Here is a 20,926-nt window from a genome sequence, read left to right on the forward strand (position 1 = left end):
GTTCTCTTATTTTGATTTTCAGATTTTTTACTTCTTCTGTCTTTTTTTTCAGAAGATCGTTTAATTTCTTTAATTCTAGAATTAAATTTTCTCTATTTAATTCTTTCTTATTTAAATCTATTGAAATTTATCTTTTCTGTCTTTTTTTGTTAGTATTTTTGAGTATCGAGATATAGTTCTAAATTACTATTACTAGTTTATCAAGAGATAAACTAGTAAGTATATTATTCACTATTATTAAGCTAAACTAATTTTAGTTTAATTTAATTTTTAACGAGAAAATTTTTTTTTTATAGTTAATGATTGTAAAAATCTCGATATTTTTGATCTCTGATTTCTATTTATTGATTTCTGATATTGTTTGTATTTTTGAATATTGTATTTTCGTTTTTTTTGCTCTTTCGATTGATGTACTTTTATTTGGTTTTGGATGCTTCGTTTAAAAGTTATGAGAGGGTCGTTCTGTTCGAAGGTCGTTTTTTTTTTTACTAACGCTCTTAATTTATTGTTTTTATTCATTTTGAGAATTAAGTTGTTTTTTATTTTTTAAATATATTAGGTCGTTTGTTATATATTCTTCACTGTAGTTTATATATTTTGCTTTGATATGTTCGCAGGACTTTTTTGTTTTCTGGCAATTATTATAAATATGATTAATTGTTTTATGATTTTTTGTGTAAATACTATAAATTGAATTCTGCATTTAATTGCGAAATATCCAGTTTTTTGATAATTTGTGTATTTATTGTTGCCGAAAAGTTTTAAATATTTTTTTGTTTTTAATTTTTTTCTACCTAAAAATATATATCTTCTTTTTTAAGTATGTATTGCTTCTTCTTTTGTTTTAGTTGTAATAACTATTAAAGAAAAATTTTTTCTAATTAATTTTTCTTCTCTAATTAATCATCTTGGTTTATTTGTAATTTTAATTGTATTGTCTGTCTTAATTTCTATTTTAAGCTTTTCTATATTTTTGTATTGTTCAATTTCTACTCTATAAATAATTAAAAACCCTCAAATTTCAATATTGGTTGGTTTTTAAATATATTTATTAATTTTGATAAGTTTTTTAAAAATATCCTCTTTATATTTGAGAATTTCTTCTTTTTGTGTGTTTTCGTGTGTAATTAGCATTAAATTGCTTTTAGGATTTATAGAAATTCCAGAAATTATTATTTCTAGATTTTGAGATTTTTAATAAAGAACTTGGTTTATTTTTTCCCTAAAAACATTTGATTTTTAAATTAATAGGGTTGTTATCGTTCTCAATATAATTAATCTTCTTTAATTAATTAGAATTGTTTGTTTTTGTTGTTGTTATTATTAAGCTGTCGATTTTTGATTATTTTCGTTTTATTTTTGTTTTGTTAATTAATTTTGTGATTTCTGTGCCATTTCTGCATAGGATTTTTTAGGATTTTCGAGTTCTCTTATTTTAATTTTCAGATTTTCTACTTCTTCTGTCTTTTCTTTCAGAAGATCGTTTAATCTCTTTAGTTTTAGAATTAAATCTTTTCTGTTTAATTCTTCCTTGTCTAAATTTATTAAGATTTATTTTTTCTATCTTTTTTTGTTAGTATTTTTGAGCATCGGAATATAGTCCTGAGTTGCCATTACTAGTTCATCGAGAGATGAACTAGTAGGTATATTATTCGCCATTATCAAGCTAAACTAATTTTAGTTTAATTTGATTTTTAGCGAGAAAAATTCTTTTTTTATAATCGACAATCGCAAAAATCTCGATATTTTTGATCTTTAATTTCTATTTATCAATTTCTGATATTGTTTATATTTTTAAATATTGTATTTTTGTTTTTCTTGCTTTTTCGATTGATGTACTTTTATTTAGTTTTAGATGCTTCGTTTAAAAGTTATGAGAGGGTCGTTCTGTCCGAAAATCGTTTTTTTATAAATTTATTCTTTTTAATATTGATTAGTTTTTAAATATATTTATTAATTTTGATGAGTTCTTTAAAAATATCCTCTTTATATTTGAGAATTTTTTCTTTTTGTGTGTTTTCGTATGTAATTAGTATTAGATTACCTTTAGAATTTATAAAAATTCTAGAAATTATTATTTCTAGATTTTTAGATTTTTAATAGAAAACTTGGTTTATTTTTTCTTTAAAAACGTTTAGTTTTTGAATTAATAGAGTTATTATCGTTCTCAATATAATTAATCTTCTTTAATTAATTAGAATTGTTTGTTTTTGTTATTATTATTGAGCTGTTGATTTTTGATTATTTTCGTTTTGTTTTTGTTTTATTAATTGATTTTATAATTTCTGTGCTATTTCTGCGTAAGATTTTTTAGAATTTTCGAGTTCTCTTATTTTAATTTTCAGATTTTCTACTTCTTCTGTCTTTTTTTTCAGAAGATCGTTTAATTTCTTTAGTTCTAAAATTAAATCTTCTCTATTTAATTCTTTCTTATCTAAATCTATTAAAATTTATCTTTTCTATCTTTTTTTGTTAGTGTTCTTGAGTATCGAGATATAGTCCTAAATTACCATTACTAGTTTATCGAGAGATAAACTAGTGAGTATATTATTCGCTATTATTAAGCTAAACTAATTTTAGTTTAATTTAATTTTTAACGAGAAAACTTTTTTTTGTAGTTGATAATCGTAAAAATCTCGATATTTTTAATCTCTGATTTTTATTTATCAATTTCTGATATTGTTTGTATTTTTAGATATTATATTTTCGTTTTTCTTACTCTTTCGATTAATATACTTTTATTTAGTTTTGAATACTTCGTTCAAAAATTATAAGGGAGTCGTTCTGTCCGAAGATCGTTTTTTTTTTTGCCAACGCTCTCAATTTATTGTTTTTATTCATTTTGAGAATTAAGTTGTTTTTTATTTTTTAAATATATTAGGTCGTTTGCCATATGTTCTTCACTGCAGTTTGCACATTTTGCTTTAATATGTTCGCAGGACTTTTTTGTTTTCTGGCAATTATTGCAAATATGATTAATTGTTTTATGATTTTTTGCGCAAATGCCATAAATTGAATTCTGCATTTAATTGCGAAATGTCCAGTTTTTTGATAATTTATGCATTTATTATTACTAAAAAATTTTAAATATTTTTCCGTTTTCAATTTTTCTCCACCTAAAAATATATATCCTCTTTTTTAAGTGTGTATTGCTTCTTCTTTTGTTTTAGTTATAATAACTATTAAAGAAAAATTTTTTCTAATTAATTTTTCTTCTCTAACCAATCATCTTGGTTTATTTATAATTTTAATTGTATTATCTTAATTTCTATTTTAAGCTTTTCTATATTTTTGTATTGTTCAATTTCTACTCTATAAATAATTAAAAACCCTCAAGTTTCAATATTAGTTGGTTTTTAAATATATTTATTAATTTTGATAAGTTTTTTAAAAATATCCTCTTTATATTTGAGAATTTCTTCTTTTTGTGTGTTTTCGTGTGTAATTAGCATTAAATTGCTTTTAGGATTTATAGAAATTCCAGAAATTATTATTTCTGGATTTTTAGATTTTTGGTAGAGAACTTGGTTTATTTTTTCTCTAAAAACGTTTGATTTTTGAATTGGTGAGGTTGTTGTTGTTCTCGATATAATTAATCTTCTTTAATTAATTGGAATTGTTTGTTTTTGTTGTTGTTATTAATCTGTCGATTTTTGATTATTTTCGTTTTGTTTTTGTTTTGTTGATTGATTTTGTGATTTCTGTGCCATTTCTGCGTAGGATTTTTTAGAATTTTCGAGTTTTCTTATTTTAATTTTCAGATTTTCTACTTCTTTTGTCTTTTTTTTTAGAAGATCGTTTAATCTCTTTAGTTCTAGAATTAAATCTTCTTTATTTAAATCTTTCTTATTTAAATTTATTAAGATTTGTCTTTTTTGTCTTTTTTTGTTGATGTTCTTGAGCATTAGAATATAGTTCTGAGTTATTATTACTAGTTTATCGAGAGATGAACTGGTAAATATATTATCCGCTATTATTAAGCTAAATTAATTTTAGTTTAATTTAATTTTTAGTGAGAAAATTTTTTTTTTATAGTCGACGATTGTAAAAATCTCGATATTTTTAATCTTTAATTTCTATTTATCAATTTCTGATATTGTTTATATTTTTAAATATTATATTTTCGTTTTTCTTACTCTTTCGATTGATGTACTTTTATTTGGTTTTGGATGCTTCGTTCAAAAGTTATGAGGGGGTCGTTCTGTCCGAAGGTCGTTTTATTTTTTAAAAAAAAACCTTTATTTATACTGAACAGAAGTTTAGTAAGAGTATTAGAATATCTTATCTTTAATATAACTTTATTAAATATAGGGTAACTAGTTACCTTATATATGCCTACTACTTATTTTATACATAACTAGCTTAGTTATTCTATATGTGTTACTCCCTGTATATAAACTCTTCGCCAGAACACTTTAGTCTAATAAGCACTTAATCAAGTACACATCACTTCACCTAATCTTCTAACAGAATATTATATAATAAAGCGTCTACTATTATAGAAGGTATACAGAGTGCAGGTCAGTTGATTTCTCTTTCAAGAGAGAATAGGTAGCCTGTCGATTCTATAGGAACCGCAGGCGGTGCCAGAGCTAAGCCTTGGAACGCACGTGATAGGAGACACGTGATCATCACTTCTACGAGACCCTATGACAGTGCGTCTATATGCGTACCTTCAACATAAATTAGAATTTAATTTTTATATTATTATTGTTGTAGTATAATATATCTTAGTTTCGATCATCTCTTGTCCTTGTTCGTCTCGAGCTTCCTGCCTTATCTGGTGTGGAGGTTTCATTCTATTCTTCTAGGTACGCCAACGCTGAGCTGTTAACAGATTTATAGAAGTATAAAATAAAGTAAAAATTTAGAAATTTTTACTAGTTAATAAACGTTTATAAGATTTTAAAATTATATAGTAGTTTCTAGTCAGTTATAAGTTGGTTGATACCACCATATGTTGGCTACGATGTTGGATTCTGACATTATAAATTAAGGTCTCGGTTATGTGGAGATCTCTGGTTGTCTGACATTCGGAGATAACGTGTTATATGGGCAGCTTCAACACCATTCCTTCAGGGCTACAAAGTGGGGTTGCTAAGACATGTTGCTCAGATTAGGTTTAAGCTAGCCGCTTTAGCATAGACCTTCTAGTCGCAATAGCTTGCTCCTGCCCCGCACATGGGCTGATACACGATGGGAAGTATGACGTAAAATCATGACGTCGACCCCACTCATTCGCTTTTTATTTATATTCAGTGCAAATGAATACCTAGCGCCCACGCATTCTTATCTTTCTTCAATATCGAACCCCACGTTGTAATTTATTCAACCCCCAATGCAAAATACAAGCCTAGATTGGCCTCGAAAACATCTTGCCTCATCAAACTTCACACTACATATATTTACTTAGCGCAAACCTCACACTATGGCGGGCCTCGTCCAGAAACTCACCGCCTCCGGAGGCAGTGAATCTGCCGATTTCCTCAACGACATTGTGGAGCAGCTATGGCCTAACATCAACGTTGCTGGTTGTAGGATGGTGAAGGAAATCGTGGAGCCCATGTTCGCTTCCATGCTTCCGGGTCCTCTAGCTACACTTCGGTTTACTAAGCTTGACCTCGGGCCTGTTCCACTGAGGATCTCTGAGGTGGATGTCCACAAGACTGATCACAATGGGATTAAACTCGACATGGATGTGATTTGGGAGGGGAAAAGCGATATTGACCTGGCTGGAAATATGGTCCCTAAGTTTGTAGGTCCATGCTAATAGCAACGAAGTGGCTTAAGTCTGCATTTCTAACACTTTGTGGCAAGGGCATCGAACATATTCACCTAAAAGGCAGACTTTCAATCTTGCTTGCTCCATTGACGAATGTCATTCCTCTGGTATGCCTTTCTCCGTTCATATCATCCTAATAATGTACATGTACTTACGAAGTAAAGATCGGAGCTGCACAAGTTGCCTTCATCAACCCTCCCGAGCTAAAGCTTGATTTTACCAATGCAGCCAATATAGCTGATTTCTTCTTGGTGGATAAAGCCGTCCGCAAAGTCATCTTGAACATCATCTCTTCCATGGCCGTCCTTCCTAACCGCTACCTTGTCAAGCTGGACAGCAACAATGACTACTTCAAGACTTACCTTCCGTACGTAGGTGCCCTGCGCCTGACCGTAGGGAGGGCGGTCAATATCAGCGGCCCGAAGAAGAGCGGGGCAAAGCGGTTTTTAGACAAAATCGTTAAAGACATTCCTGATTGCTACTGCAAAGTCAACATTGGCGCTGGGGGGGAGTGGCGCACCTCGACCAAAAAGAATGACCACAGCCCGGAGTGGAATGAGACGCACGACTTCCTCATCGCGGACCACGACCAACGGATCATCATCGATGTCAAAGATGACGACCTCGTGGGCGACGACGATGTCGGCATTGCCACAACCACTGTGAAAGACATCCTGCTGGACGGCGGCTCACAAGAGCTGGAGATCGTCCATGATGGGGTGCCTACCGGCTCCAAGATCACTGTGCACACCAAGTTCTTCGACCTTGTTGACGACGCTGGCGTCCTAACATCCACCCAAAGCGATGTGAACGAGGGCCAGATCGTCGGTCTCGCCACAGTGCTCATCGCTAGCGTGCTCGGGCTCCAGGGCCAGCGTGACGAGCTAAATCCTAGCATCAAGGTGACGTGGGGCAACAAGGAATTCCGCACCGCAGTAAAGTCGTATAGCCCTGGCACAGACATCTTTAACCCTTCCTTTGACCAGGCCTTCCAAATTCCGGTAACGGCAGACCTGCTGGCGAACCCATCCAATTTTAAGATCGCACTATTGAACAAGAACAGTGAGACCGGGTTTGTCGACATCCCGTTCTCGGACGTGCTGAATGCCCCTGGTCTTGTTAAAGAGGAGAGCTTTGATGTTGGCTCTGGGGCGACAGTGAGGGCCTCAGTCTCATTGCGTGGCTTGCGTTTGGCTCATTGAGTGTTGCACCGCACATATCTGAATCGAATCAGGCTGATATTTTTGATAATAATAAATGGAAACAAGTGATGATTGTGATATAAGTACATTGACAAATCATTTTTGCTGCCATTCCCCGACCGCATATCTGCTGTTGCCCAACACAAGACCAGGTTGCACTTTGTGTCAGATAGTGCAAAAAGGTCTTCCACTAGACCACGGCACCAAAGTTATACATTTCTCTGAGTTATAGGGCTTGTATTCTGACACTTTGATCGTCAAAAATATAACTTCAACGCATTATATTATATATATGTGAGAACTGTTGTCTGGTGACGCGAGACCAGAGTTGCGGAGGTACCTATGTACATGTTTCCCAAGTATCCCAATATGCACGCCATAGGCACACGACTCGGATTTTTACACTGCTATAACAAGTACCTAGGTACCGAAGTGGTTTTTGCCTTTGAACTTTATTTCGGGTCCAACGTACGAAAATGTTCATAAGTTCTTCTAGCCATGGTGTGTATGCATGTTAATTACGTTAATTCGGACGCCTCTCCCAGGGATGGTTTGACTCCACGGTGAAACCGTGCTCCCATAAGCTCTAATGATCACGGGATTCCAATTGTATGAATCGACCAGTTGTAGGTATTTTCAATCTTGGTCGGGGCTATTCCTAATTTTGCCTCCGATGGAATCTGTTTATCTTTGTCATTGAAATCCTCGTATTTCGGCTTTTCTACATTGTCTATAATGAATGTCTCCGGGATACCTTTTTTTACTTTCAAATCATGCATCGACCCGCTATTTTCAGTACTTTTCCAATCGGGTATAAATGTGAACTCATAAACCGCCTCCATCGATATTAGCATCATGCTTTACGTGTCGAATTCAACTAGTTAGATTATTGATTTATCTTGGCTGGGATAAAAATACACATAAACTTACGTACATACGCACGGTGGGAGTTTAACAGTTAATGTAGCGGCGACCTTGTCCCTGAGCACCAGCGATCGATAGAAGTAATTGCCTCTTAAGAATGCAGAGTTCCTTCACATGAATCTAACTACCAACATTCCAATATCCTATTGATAGCCCTCGTGGAATAAGATGTACCCTGGAAGTAATGTCTCCGACTCCATTACGCCTATTGATGGGACCCCAATCTCGAATCAGCCCCCAAAGCTACCTAATTATTTTTTTTCTACAGAATTGTTAAGACGAAGCGGTTTGTCGTCGATCAGCGACCAGAACATCTACATATATATGTTGATCGGGTGAATATTTCGTCGCATTTTGAAACTAAAGCTCAGATACGCTGCAGCAGTGTAAATGGTATTCCTTCCTCCTAAATATCTGGCCTGCCCCTAAGAGACAAGATACAGTCCTATCCGCCAGCCGACTTCAGGGCAATGAAGGAGATGAAAACTGTGGTTTCGGATTCAGAAGGATCAGGGAACTAGTGAGAGGAATCCAATATAGAAACAATATGGCTGGATCAGTTGAGTTTAATCGAGTATTTAACCCATAGCTGGTCCCGGAGGCCAGCCGACTATGTCCTTCATTTTTAACAAATGCGCTTCCACATATATCTATAATACCAAAACAATCAATCGGTTCGGTCGGAGAGGCCAATGGCTACATCTTTGTCCTCTGGGTAACTTGTCGCGATATCATGAAATATACATGAATGTAATCAAGAAAGGAAGATACTGATACCGGTCACCTATCAACCCCCGCGAGCTGAATGCTAATAAATCAAAACTCCGTAGACACTTAAACAACCCTCCTGTGTAGCTGCATACTCCCGGATTTCAACCCACCTTAGTCGAAGTATACAGCTGAAGCCGTGAATTCGACCAAAGTACACCACAAAATCAAAAATTTAAAAAAGGGTATACTTGATAGGGTCACATATACACCCCCGTAAATTGCTATTAGACGCGAATATTACCACCAACCGCTATTTTACTTTTGGAGATGGTGGAAGGGCATTTTGTGGGGACATGGGTTTAGAATGATCTTTAAAACTTTAACCATGGTTTGTGTGTACGATTGATTGACAATAGAGTTAATTCTTAACAATGACTACTGGTACCACGAGTAGCGTAGAATGTGTAATAGAAACTCTACCCCCGAGATTTTTGAGCGGTTGATAACAGAAGCTCCCGCATTTCAATTTTAAGGTGCAAGGGGTTTTTTTTTTTAAAAAAAAATTTAAAATATAATGAAATAAAAATGAAGAGGACCACGAGAAAAAAAAGAAAAAAAAAAACAGAGAAAGAAAAAGCCAACAACCAAGCCCGTGCAGGATTCACCCTAGAATTCTAGAAATTATGTAGATCTTAGGGGAATCAATGGTTTTCCAAGATGGAGAATTTCGAAAAGCCACCTAGAAAATAGCCTTCAAAGGATTGAGAAACATTAAACGCTTCATGGAACATCATATAATCCAAACATAGTCCTAAAGGCTCTTCGCGACCTTGTATGGAACTTAAATGGCCAAACTATTATTGTAAATAACACAACTAGAACACCCCATGATTGCAAAGAAGCGCGCCTGCAAAGAAACCCATACAACCCGGCTGTATATAAAGGGTACCCTGACACTTGCTTAAATAGCTAATATAAACTAACACCCAGTTCTAGTCCATCCAAGTAATAAAAATCCGCGACAACATATCCCAAACTGTCCTCGTAAAGCGTATAAAATGGCTCGCCACCTAAAACTGCATCTACAGCATTATCACCAGTTCGAATCGCCATATCGATCCACCAGAGTGCTGTGCGGTTGCTAGCATCAATCGTCCAGACGAGATTTCTCTTGCGCATTATCTTATTAGCGAAGGTGACGTTCGAGTTTATTTGACAGAAACCGAGGTTGAACGGGAAAGTGTCGGCATTTTCGGCAGGGTATTCCTTTGAGTGAAATACCACGCCGACTGTGCTGGTGGAAGGATTTGCGAAAAGGTGTCCATGGAACAGATCGAATCGAGACAGCGAAATCTCACCGGTTGCCCAAGTTGGAATCATCTGGAATAAATTCTCAAAGTAGGTACCAAGGGTAGTAGAAGCTAGAAAGGGCGTGACATTGTCGGTATCTTTTCCGAGTTGGCACCTTTTCTGCTCAAAAACCGGGTACATGAACCCACGAGAATCATCTAGGAATGTAACTGGATGAGTTACATTCAAAGCGAGTGTGGCGGTCCGGAATAGCGCAAGATTCCGCTGGGTTGTTGTGGAAGCTACCGCGAGAGGGATATTCGTAGCAAATTTGGGAGCGTAGTTCCTGGAAAGGGCGCAGAGAAAATCATCACCCAGGAAGGGTCGAGGAACTGTAGGGGCGTTGTCGCGAGCCGGGGGCAGGGGTATGGAAGAGACTGCTGATACCAGCACAAGGACCGAAAGTAACGAGCGCATTGTAGGTAATACTTTAAAGAAACCACAGATCGCCCTGTTGTTCATGCTGGGAGTTTCTGTATACTTAAATACTTAGGGTTATGGGGGAGTGCCCCATGTACATATCTCCTTTCATTCCGAAATTGCTCATGTTACATCCTTTCCTTTTTTGTTAGGTGTTACTGAACTGAAATTAGTTTCCGTATGGTATATATATGTACAGTTTCGCTGAAATTTTCAAAGTACATATGCTAGAATATGGACTTTGATCATAACATTGATTTGGGCCTTAGTTGCATTCCTTATGCCATGTCGATATGTCCAGATTCATTTTCATCATCCGTAAACCCAAAGATTTCTGTTGGATATTTTGCGTTGTTGACGAGGTATTTCGGCTCTGTGTGACATCGGTGTTAAGACCCGAGAGTCGGTGTTATCAGATACTACCGATGCTTTGTAACGGGGTTTTCTGTAGAATTAACCGAATCATCTTCCATTGATTAGCAGGAAGGAGGAGATGGCTTGAGGAAGCCAGTACCGTACCTATACCTAGGAAGTATCTATGTGAGCTGGCTGTTCTTGGTGATGAGTAAGTGACTTAAGTACTACTCGAGTGCTTATGCCTAGTTCTTGCTTCATAGTATATCTGCTTTGTGGAACATTCCACCAGTCCCCAACCTACAGACCTTCGTCCCCACTATAGGAAAACACCAATAACCTCAACCCAATACGAGCGCCGAAAATTACCGTAAACCACTAGGTCCAATTCGATAATATGGGCCAAACCGATCGAGACCTGTTGATCGAGATGGGGTATGTTACTTCCACCCCATGGTTCTTCTGTGGTCTACTCACCAACGTTTCGATGACGTAGATTCGATCCCCGGCGAGTAGACATAGCTTTGAAAAGCTCAGGCGGACGTATGTACCAACCCCACAGGGTGGAAATAGACGGTCCTCAGGGCTAAACTTTCGTTTCTTCGAAGTGCAAGATGCGATCACATGGCTTGGATCTCACGAAGATGACAAGATTGAGGATCTTGAGAAAGAAAGTAGCACCGGAGTGCCAGCTGCGCCAAGTTCAACCGAAGCCGACGCCGGAGACGGTAAATCTGCTGCCAACGCTGAGGCCAAAAGTTACAAATGCAACGACTGTGGCAAATTATTGCGAAACTGGGATGCTGTGCAATTCCACGCCGAACGAACGTGAGGCCCTGTACCCAACTCACACGCCGATACTCGTTCCTGACACCCTAATGCAAATAGCGAACATCAAAATTTCGATGAAAGTGTGGAGGAAATCAAACCCCTCACGGAGGAAGAGAAAAAGGCGAAACTCGAAGAATTGAAGCAAAGGCTGGCAGAAAAGAGGCAGCTACAAACTGCTGAAAGTGTCTCAGATGCTAAACGGAATGAAGTGAGTCGCTAGGATTTTACACCCATAAACACTTTTTAAACTAAACCGTGACCTCCATCCTTAGGCTATCAGGAGGAAAAAAGATCGGGAATCCGAGAAGATGAAGGAGGAGCTTCGCAAGAAAGAACAACTACGAGACATCGAGCGACGGAAGCAAGAAAAGATAGACGACGCAAAGGCAAAGGCTAAAATCAAAGCAGAAATTGCCGCGACACAGCAAGCCCGCCGCGAAGCTGCCGCGAAAGCGAAGGCAGAGCGGGAGGGTACCGTAGCGGCCCAGGCTAGCGTTCCCCAAGAAACCAGTGCTCCTTCGACGAGCAAAGCAGCCCATACAGAAGCTCGCCTGCGCTTCCAAGTATCCGGCAGGCCTCCGATCACGAAGACATATCCTGCGGAAACTTCATTGTTTGAGGTTGCGTCGTCGCTAGCTCAAGAAACTGGGATAGCAATTAGTACCTTCACAACAACCTTCCCCCCGAGGAAAACCTACAGATTAGAAGAACCTCTTGATTCTAGCCTGACCTTGAAAGAAGCTAACCTGACCCCGTCTGCCTCGCTTCTCGTTGGTTAAACAAAGAGGAAACAAAGGCAATGGGTTACAGTTTTGTTATGCCGAGTCGGGTGCAGAAGGACCACTTGCAACAAGACGATAGCATAGCGTTTTGAACACTTGCATACGAAGAATTCCTCTCTTTTCATTATTCTATCATCGACCCAGGCCCGCTACTAGCTACTGGGGAGCGGGAGGTTTGGAACCCCTTTTTACAAAAAGAATTCAGTTGAACTTGCGGGAGAGGTCGTCAATTTTTTGAATAATTGTAAGCTAGAAGACAAAACTCAAGAACTCCATGACATTGGTATTAAGCGAAGCGAAAAGGTATCTGATTATTTACTAAAACTCTGAACAAAAAAGAAATATCTACTTGAGCCCGCTGAAAAAAGCCTTTGGACTATTTTATCTTTTGTAGTATCCACCGGCAGCGGTTGTGGCGGCGGCGGCGGCAGCAGCGCTAGAGCTTGTTGCCCAAGGGGCGGGTAGAGCGCCGGGCATACCACCGAAGTTGTTGATACCATATCCAGATGGGTAAGCAGCGACTCCACAGAAGCATTGGCATTGGCAAGATCCACCGTTGCCACTGCCATTGCCATCAACCATGGTAGCAACACCGGAGGGAGCAGCTTGAGTTTCGCTGGGGCTTCCCGCTACTAAAGTAACGGTATCGACGGGAGTAGGGGCTTCGGTTGGAGCGGCTGGGGGAACCGTTTCCACAGTTCCATTCTGGGCAATAGCCATCGACTTGAATTGTTCAAAGGTCTTTTCTGCTGTGGGGTTGATAGCAAAAGTCATACCCTTTCCGCAGTGAGTACCAGTCCTCTGTTTACAATACCACCCTATTTATGAAATTAGTTTACGTTCAGGTAGAGATTATCAGGCATGAGGGGAAACATACAAGTAGCTTCTGTAGTATCGACGGTATACTTGAATACTGGAGCCGGGACGACCGTATTGTTGGGATTGGGTAGCAAACCGGAGTCGATACCATCTGGCTTTCGAACACAGGGCTTTGCAAATGTGGATTGAGTGATGGAGTGATTTTGTTTCATGAAGTGGAACTCGACAATATCACCCACGGCGGCATGAATGAATTCGGGAGTATAAACCAAACCGGCATCGCCTCCAACGACAACCTTATGCACCATTGGGGTGGCACCCTCGTGGACAGGGGCAGGCGGAGCGACGTGGACTGGAGCAGGGGTTTGGATAGCTCCCTCATTTTTCGTGCATGAAGTTGAAACTGGAGCGACGACCTCTGAGTAGGCTGCATCAGGGTAGCCATATTGGGTACCGAATACACCGGCGACGAGCATGGAAGCGGTGAGGATCGACTTGAACATTTTGAATTAATTTGGCTTGATTGGTGCAGATATCGTAGTAGTCGGTTTACTTTTGTATTTCAAGAGGTCCGCTCAACGGATGACGGTCTGGCCGTGTGTAGAGGATATTGAGGAGGGTGATTACTATTACTCAATTGACGAGTCCGGGCTCGGGACAAGAGGAAACAGCGCAGTCTACTTATATAAGTAGGTCGTTCGTTATATAAGTATTTAAGAACTATTCGACGCACCAGCGACGAGATGAATTGAAGATAAAAAAAGGGTGGAAAGAAAGATGGCAGAAAGAATGGAAGAGGGTATCTGGACCCGAAGATGATGGCAAATGTGGCTGTTTGGTGAGGACACGAGGAGAAGAAGAAGAAGAAAGGGACCATGCAGGATGGGAAAGCAGCATATTTATGCATCTTCAGAGGAACCTACTGGCGGCCACGAGAGAATGGAGGCTGTACTATGAGGTAGCTATTCTCCGTACATGTCGAAACAACTGACGTTACTGTTTTCGAACATGAGACTTCCCAGGCTTCATCGGGCTTCATGAGAGCAGGGCTGCAGCTTGTTCATTGCGTTGCCAGCATGCGATAACCATGTTTGGACAGGCCGCCAGGCGACTTTGCCCCTTGTCGAAACAAAGCTCCGCGACTTGCTGCAGAGTTTGTTTCGTTTGGGGTGGTCGAAGCGGTCTTTAATGTGTACTTCATTCGGTAAGTATAGAAAGGGGGCTGTGCAGAAACAGGTTTTGTTTCCGTTTCCCGCTTGGTCCCGCCTCACCGGTGGCGTTGTTTGTTTCATTGTGGCTGGTGTCTTGTCGTCTTGGCAGGTACTTAATCCCTCTTCTTGGTTTTTCAAATCAAGAAATTTCTTTCATCTACAAGCTACGAAGGGCAATTTGCGACAGCAAATAACGACGACAACATCAATAGCTTCAGCGATGCTCTACCGATCATGTCTATAGCGTATTTTAATTAATAGTATTTTCCTCCACTCTATCCACCTCTCTCTCTCGCTACGTAGTCTGCCATATCAGCCGTTTCCTTTAGCCTTCTCTATCCACTCTGTGTGGCGCTTTCGAAGCCTCGTCGGTCGTCTCGTCCCCATGTCCGTCCGAGGTCAAAAAGTCTCGTTGTTATCTCAAGTATAGCAACATGCCAAAAAAAATACCCTCTCCGGGAAGCCGAAGTCTTGATTTGAATCATCAAAAATTCTGGTGGATATTGCTCTCGCTCCTCGTGTTCGATCGATGCAACATGAAACTCAGATACCAAGACCCAAGGATACATCTGCTTCAACGTAGCGACCACAGTCACGATTGAAAGTAAAATTCACAATCCTTTAATTACTCGATATAACCATTCTATTTTACATAGTTGCGCCGTCTGCGAGTAACTACGGCTATAAAAATAAACCGACAATAACAAAGAAAAGAAAAAAACTTCCTGTGTAGGCAATCCTAGCATTCCTATCTTGGTATCCATGATTATACAACCCTCTTTCCATCATCCCCGAACACAACTAAATGGGATCCCGAGCGTTCCACTCCATTTTTTTTTTTTGATTGGGTTTTAAGCTTGGCGGGTTCTGGTTGGCGGATGCGTGGGCCTGTTGTGGTGCGATGGTGCGTCGGAATAGAATACATGCTGGGTTCAACCTCTGCTCGCCCGTTGTAAACCTGCCCCGAGAATTGTGACTCTTCATCACCGCCCTGCGTGTATCTCTCCTGCGATGGTTGGCGCTCGAGATCATTCATATATGCCATTCGTTGAAACTTCTGGTTCTCCGGATGACTGTTGGTCCTTGAGAGGTCGAAGTTCATTCTGGCGAGATACAAACCCCTTTGTTGGATGTCCTTAATGGTATGTCGCGATATTTTCGATGGAGGGCGATGCTCTGGTTGCCTTATTAGTAAAACTAAGGCCTTCTGAGTTGGCTGCTAAGTATTCATCGCTGACCATCAGGATATTTGCGATGCCCATAGACCCAGACATCGGTCCGCTAAAAGGCTCCGAAGAGCTGGCAGATGCCGGGTGTCACCAACGAGGCACGAGGCCATCTTTTTCTCCGGTAGGATCGAAACGGCTCGACCTCAACTATGATGAGGAACAAAGACATCATCCATAGAACGAGAATGTTTGCCGTGACGAAGAAGGAAAGCGAATTCGATCTGGTATTCAGTAACCCCTTTCTGTGAAAGAATGTAATGTTATTCTCACCCGATTGTCGCGAAGGCCGATCATCACACATGCAAACAGGCCTGCAGCGCAGCAAGCTAGAGAGAGGAGAGGATAATCCTCAAGGTATTGAGGAGGTAGAATAATGGACAAGTTATCGTCTTAATGATGAATGAAGGAGGTGATGTTTGAGAGATGATGATGTGGCGCTTGTATTGGGTCGGTGCTCTGGTTTATGAAATAGAGATGAAGGTGTATGATGAGAGGATGGGAAGGTTCGGTCTCAAGGGAGGGTTTTCATTCCATTTAAAAAAAAATACCACCTGGTTATATGAAGGACGGCCTGGAGAAAGATTGATGAAAGTCTCGTAAACCAGATTGTGTTGGGAAGATTCATACGGTCAATAGGCTTCGAAAAATGTGTTGCAGCTCTTGTGTTGTCACTGTGTTCTTATATTCACTTCGGGCTTGACTGGCTCCAAGGTACTTTGTTTTCTGGTTACGGGATTGGCACTTTTAGTCGAAAGGCTTAGTAAAGATATCATAACAAGAATATTGATTAAATTTTGGTATCTGAGGTTTGAATATTAAAAAAAAAAAAAAAAAAATCCACAGCGCTAATATGCAGGACAGACAACAGCAATGCTAAGATATTCCAGGATACAGGTGATATGAGGCGGGAAAGAACAAAAAGAAGCAACGCCTGCTGGCACAAATCGAGTCAAGATGGGAGGAAAACGTATTTTGCAATTGAAAGAGATTCAGAAAGAGGATGGGTTGGTCTATCGAGTGCTGAAATGCTCGGGAAAAGGGTTATGTACTAAAGCGGAGGATGCAATGCAAGTTGAAAAAGTCGAGAGGAAGTTACCCCGATGGGGAGGGGCGATGTTATGTGCGGAAGTGAGGAAAAGAGCCTACTACGAGGACGGTTTGAGGTCGATCTATAGCAGGCCCTTTCGTTCTAGATGTTGAAACGCTACGTCGGATAATCCGTGTGATAGTTTCTTCTTGCTCAGTGTAACAGTATCGGAAGCATCGGAGGATGTGCTCTCAGGTTGATCTGCAGATAATGCGATGTCGCCTTTGTGGCCCGAAACGGGAGTGTTCGCTGCTGATATGTATAACCTCTCGAAAACCCGCCAGTGCAGATTTAAGATCTTGGCAAGTCTTTGTGGGATTGATGCGAAATCGGCAGGAAGCCCCATAACGGTGTCAGGGACCTGTTCGAAGTTTGGTGCTTTGTGATGGGCCCAAGCTTTCAGTATCACTTGCGTCTTCAGCGCAACTGCCTCGATTACCTTTTGCTCAAAGGATTGATAGAGAGGGGATTGGGGTCGTAGGTGTTGGCCCAACCAGTTCTCAGCAAACTTAACGACCTTTGCATCCGGGAAGGACTTTGAACTTGGTTTTCCGGAGGCAAATGCAGTCGCAGACTGCGCGATTTGCAAGGCCAGGGCGGAAGAGTTACGCTGCCAGCGTTCGGCGACCTCTTCATCACCGTTGATAGCCTGTATCGCGGCAGTAAGCGCTACGTATGCGTCCTTATCGACTTCTAAGGACTTATTTAAACCAGAGACAAGGCTGCGGAACAGAAGAAGGCAGGTTTTCATATTCACATCCTCTCTTATGTCGAACCTGATTGCTTCAAGTCTTTCGAGATCGAATGTAAATGTAGCGGGCGGTTTGATGTGCGGCTTTGAAGGGTTTAGTCGTTCGAGTACACCAATTGTGAGTATTGAAAGGTAGTCCGGAGTCTCGTTGAGGGCCTTGTGCTTCGTAGCTAGTTGGTGGTACCAGTCCTGGGTCTCCGAAATGCATAGTGTCCCTTTCTGAATTCTTTTTTGGAAATGTTCCCTTTCGAATTCAGCAGCAGTGCTGACAAGATATGGTCTGAGTGTTCGAATCTGGTGATTGGCAACATCCTATAGTGAAGAAGAGAAACACAAATTAGACATCCATCGGGATTAAGGTATCAGAGAGAAAAGCTCAAGGGGCTTACAAGTTTCATAGCCTCGAGTATCCCAAAAACAGATCGAAGGCCATCAACTAATAATCGCGGGCTATCACGGGTAACGCCGTCTTTTATCTTGCTAACCATATCATCTACCCACGCATCTCTCATGGGGGCGCAATGTGCTTTGAGAAGACCGGCAAGCCATGTTGCCAAGTTTTCGAAATTAAGGAGACCGTATTCGAGTTGTTGCATCATCAGTTGTTGGTCGAAGACTTGCTCCACGGTTTTTTGATCACGAGATGGGACAAGGCTCAACAAAATATCGCGCATTGTGTCGAGAAGGAGCATCAATCTCTTCGGCTGCAATCGGTTTGTGACGCCTCTTTGCAGGTCAATCTGATTCCTCCTCACATTTTCACACTCACACACGATGCTCTCCCAGTAGCTATCTGCCTGTGCTTTCTTCTTTTGCCCTCGTTGGCCGTCTAGGTTTGGTCGGAAATGGAGAGCTGCGTCGAAGTAGATATCGTGTCGGAGGCGGGGGTTATTGAGTATTTCTTTCAGGTCTAGTTCCTTCAGGGTAATCAAGTTGACCGGAGGCTCGTTAAGAGCCTTCTTCGACTTGTGAGATGCGATATTCTTTCGACAACAAATTGTTGCTGTTACTGTTAACTGATGCTGCCCAACAGCCGGGGCAGACATTGAACGAGCCCGCATTATCTTAGATGTAGCGGGGGCTGTCGTCTCTGCATCCGAGCTACAAGATGGTTGGGAAGGGGGCTCATGCGTCGCCGACCCAGGAACAACGGGGGCCGACGCTGTCGGTGTTTTGCTTGTCGGCTGTGGGTTGGCGTTTTCGGAGCCGTCGAGCTTGAACTCTTCCATTTCCAATGATTTCTTAACACGCTTTACCCTTGTCGATTGATCGCAATCTTCGTGTTGGAGGAGAGGTCTTTTGACGGTTTGCGATTTAGCACTTGTCGCAGCCGACGAAGATCTCCTGATGGCACTGGATGTACCACTTTCTGTATTCGCCGACGTTGTAGAAGGTAGTTGATGAACGGGTGTAGAATTTGCGTGGTGCTGTTCCATCAAAGGGATAACGGAAACCTGGGGAGCCAAATGGTGAAGCCCGAAACGACCAACAAAGGAGATAACCGTAGTAGATGTTGGATTGCGTTCGAAATCGACCTCCCTTGCTATATGGCTCGACTAGATGTTGTTATATATAGAAAAAAAGAAAGGAAAAGAGAAAGAAAAAAGTGAGAGAGAGATGGACAGAGGGTGATCAAAGACACAAAAATATAAAAATAAAAATAAATAAATAGAAATAAGGAAAAGATGATCTTATAATCAATTACAAATCGAACCCATCCGGAACAAGTCAGAACGAATGTGTGAAGTGAAGGTGGATTCTTTAAGCTATTGATATGATTACAATGTTGGCATCGGGCACAACATATCCAATGTCGAGGGCTATATTTTATGTATGAGTGTTTGGTGATGTTGTTATTTAGCAGCGATAACAAGTGGTCGTTTTGAAGGGAAGGTTGGTGGTGGTGGTGATGGTGGGTTGATGGCTCAGGGGGGCGGGAGCTGAGTTTTGTAAAGCAAAGGACTTAGGGAATGGCGAATTCTCGAACGGGGGCAAAAGCAAGAATGGCGAGCAAATTGGAGATTAGTGAAGCAGGTTAGATACTGGAAAAGGCCAAGATGAGAAGGCGAGTATGGGTAAGGGAAAATGCAGTGGGAATGTCTGTGGTTGCGGATATATGTCAGGGGAGGAAGGGGTCGTGTGTGTCGATTGAATCCAGCAGGAGACCGATATGAAAAAAAAAAACGCAACAAAATGGCGGAGTGCCCGGAGCCGAACAAAGATGGATAAGAATATATGTAGATGAGATGAAGAGAAGCAGTAAACCGGATGGGAGGAATTAGAATATGTGGGAGTGAAAACCTTTACGATGGAATTTTTCTGGAAGAGGAGTGATTAAAGGGGCCTTGAAACATCTTTCTTCTGCTTCTTCTTCTTCTTTTTTTTTTTTTTTTGGTTATGGTTTTGGCTTTGGCCTTTTTTTTTTTTTTTTTTTGTCCCAGCGCCGCCTCGTCCCTTTTTCGCCGGATTTACTTTTTCCTCCACGTCTTTCCATGTCTCTATTTTGTACTTGGTTGACTGAGACTGGGGCAGGCTTGGGTGGACGTCCTCGAACAGGTGTCTCAAATTTAGTCTCCCAAGACCTCAGACGATGCTTCTAGCAGCTAGCCCAAGAATAAAAAAAGCAGTTAATCAGCTGGCAGTACTTACCTGGTCCCTCCCATCTGTGTAGTTGGTTGGCCACTAGCATACATATACATGCTTCTCAGTATGTATGTCCGCGCCGTCAGGCCTGATGTATGTGCTCTAGACCGTATGTACGTATGTATTTTGTATGTACAGTTACATGCCTTTCGACGGAGATGTGCCCCATCATGTGAACCTGAGGCCAGTCCGGTTCTATCTCTTTCCTGGAATTCTCGGACATAGGAATCTGAATTTGGTACATGCTTGCAGAGGCAAGCCGATATTTGCCATTTGCATTGGTGAGATTATGCGCATAGCTGAAACAGCCGTCCAGAGTGAAGGCATCCACGAGTTTTATGGAGCCGGCCAATTTTCGATGTTCCTGGGCCGATTTGGGGATTAACCTCAAACACCGACTGCAAAAACCATGTACGGTTTTTATCGAGTCCGGCATTCTCGAAGGTTTCCCGAAACGACAACTTTCCTTCTCCGCTCAGCCACAAGGGATTTTTTTCCTCCATGATGCTGATAAAGCGTCTAAAAGCCCCTCCCCCCCGGGCTCTCCGTTGGTGACGGATAGTTGAACGACGAGGCCTAAATGACGTCGTTCCGGTGTCGTCGCATGCGTACCCATCAAATAACTAAGCTAGGTATGTTATCTAGCCGGACGTCGTGATATGATATAGTTAGATGATTCCGAAAAAGAAAGAAGGGAAAAAAAAATGACGCTTGGGGTAGAAGGCCGAGGGGGAGTTGGGATGGTATCGGACGAGCACCAGGGGAGGTCATCCAAGGGATGGATGTGCCTGTCGCCCTCCTCCTTCTTTTGACTCTGACTCGCACTGGGG

At 40.8% G+C, this 20,926-nt stretch overlaps 6 protein-coding genes across 6 annotated transcripts; 3 read left to right on the forward strand and 3 right to left on the reverse strand.

Annotated features, from left to right (window-relative positions):
* Positions 1-5,428: 5,428 nt before the first annotated feature.
* Positions 5,429-6,984, forward strand: DFL_000212 (uncharacterized protein; the record flags this gene model as incomplete). The annotated part of the gene is made up of 3 exons (XM_067630860.1): positions 5,429-5,755; positions 5,818-5,889; positions 5,947-6,984. The coding sequence occupies 3 exons, from the start codon at positions 5,429-5,431 to the stop codon at positions 6,982-6,984; spliced, it is 1,437 nt and encodes a 478-aa protein (XP_067494740.1).
* Positions 6,985-9,588: 2,604 nt separating this feature from the next.
* On the reverse strand, positions 9,589-10,386 carry DFL_000213 (uncharacterized protein; the record flags this gene model as incomplete). Its single annotated transcript, XM_067630871.1, has 1 exon — positions 9,589-10,386. The coding sequence occupies one exon, from the start codon at positions 10,384-10,386 to the stop codon at positions 9,589-9,591; it is 798 nt and encodes a 265-aa protein (XP_067494741.1).
* Positions 10,387-10,682: 296 nt separating this feature from the next.
* DFL_000214 (uncharacterized protein) lies at positions 10,683-11,117 on the forward strand (the record flags this gene model as incomplete). The annotated part of the gene is made up of 3 exons (XM_067630883.1): positions 10,683-10,751; positions 10,870-10,929; positions 11,007-11,117. 3 exons carry the CDS (start codon positions 10,683-10,685, stop codon positions 11,115-11,117), a joined length of 240 nt encoding a protein of 79 aa, XP_067494742.1.
* A 23-nt stretch (positions 11,118-11,140) lies between these two features.
* On the forward strand, positions 11,141-12,353 carry DFL_000215 (uncharacterized protein; the record flags this gene model as incomplete). The annotated part of the gene is made up of 5 exons (XM_067630894.1): positions 11,141-11,178; positions 11,240-11,286; positions 11,352-11,571; positions 11,632-11,782; positions 11,847-12,353. 5 exons carry the CDS (start codon positions 11,141-11,143, stop codon positions 12,351-12,353), a joined length of 963 nt encoding a protein of 320 aa, XP_067494743.1.
* Positions 12,354-12,737: 384 nt separating this feature from the next.
* On the reverse strand, positions 12,738-13,678 carry DFL_000216 (uncharacterized protein; the record flags this gene model as incomplete). The annotated part of the gene is made up of 2 exons (XM_067630905.1): positions 12,738-13,174; positions 13,234-13,678. The coding sequence occupies 2 exons, from the start codon at positions 13,676-13,678 to the stop codon at positions 12,738-12,740; spliced, it is 882 nt and encodes a 293-aa protein (XP_067494744.1).
* Positions 13,679-16,784: 3,106 nt separating this feature from the next.
* Positions 16,785-18,889, reverse strand: DFL_000217 (uncharacterized protein; the record flags this gene model as incomplete). The annotated part of the gene is made up of 2 exons (XM_067630917.1): positions 16,785-17,765; positions 17,843-18,889. The coding sequence occupies 2 exons, from the start codon at positions 18,887-18,889 to the stop codon at positions 16,785-16,787; spliced, it is 2,028 nt and encodes a 675-aa protein (XP_067494745.1).
* Positions 18,890-20,926: the final 2,037 nt, after the last annotated feature.

Source organism: Arthrobotrys flagrans (assembly GCF_004000055.1).
Source record: "Arthrobotrys flagrans strain CBS H-5679 chromosome Unknown unitig_15, whole genome shotgun sequence".
Lineage (NCBI taxonomy): Eukaryota > Fungi > Ascomycota > Orbiliomycetes > Orbiliales > Orbiliaceae > Arthrobotrys > Arthrobotrys flagrans.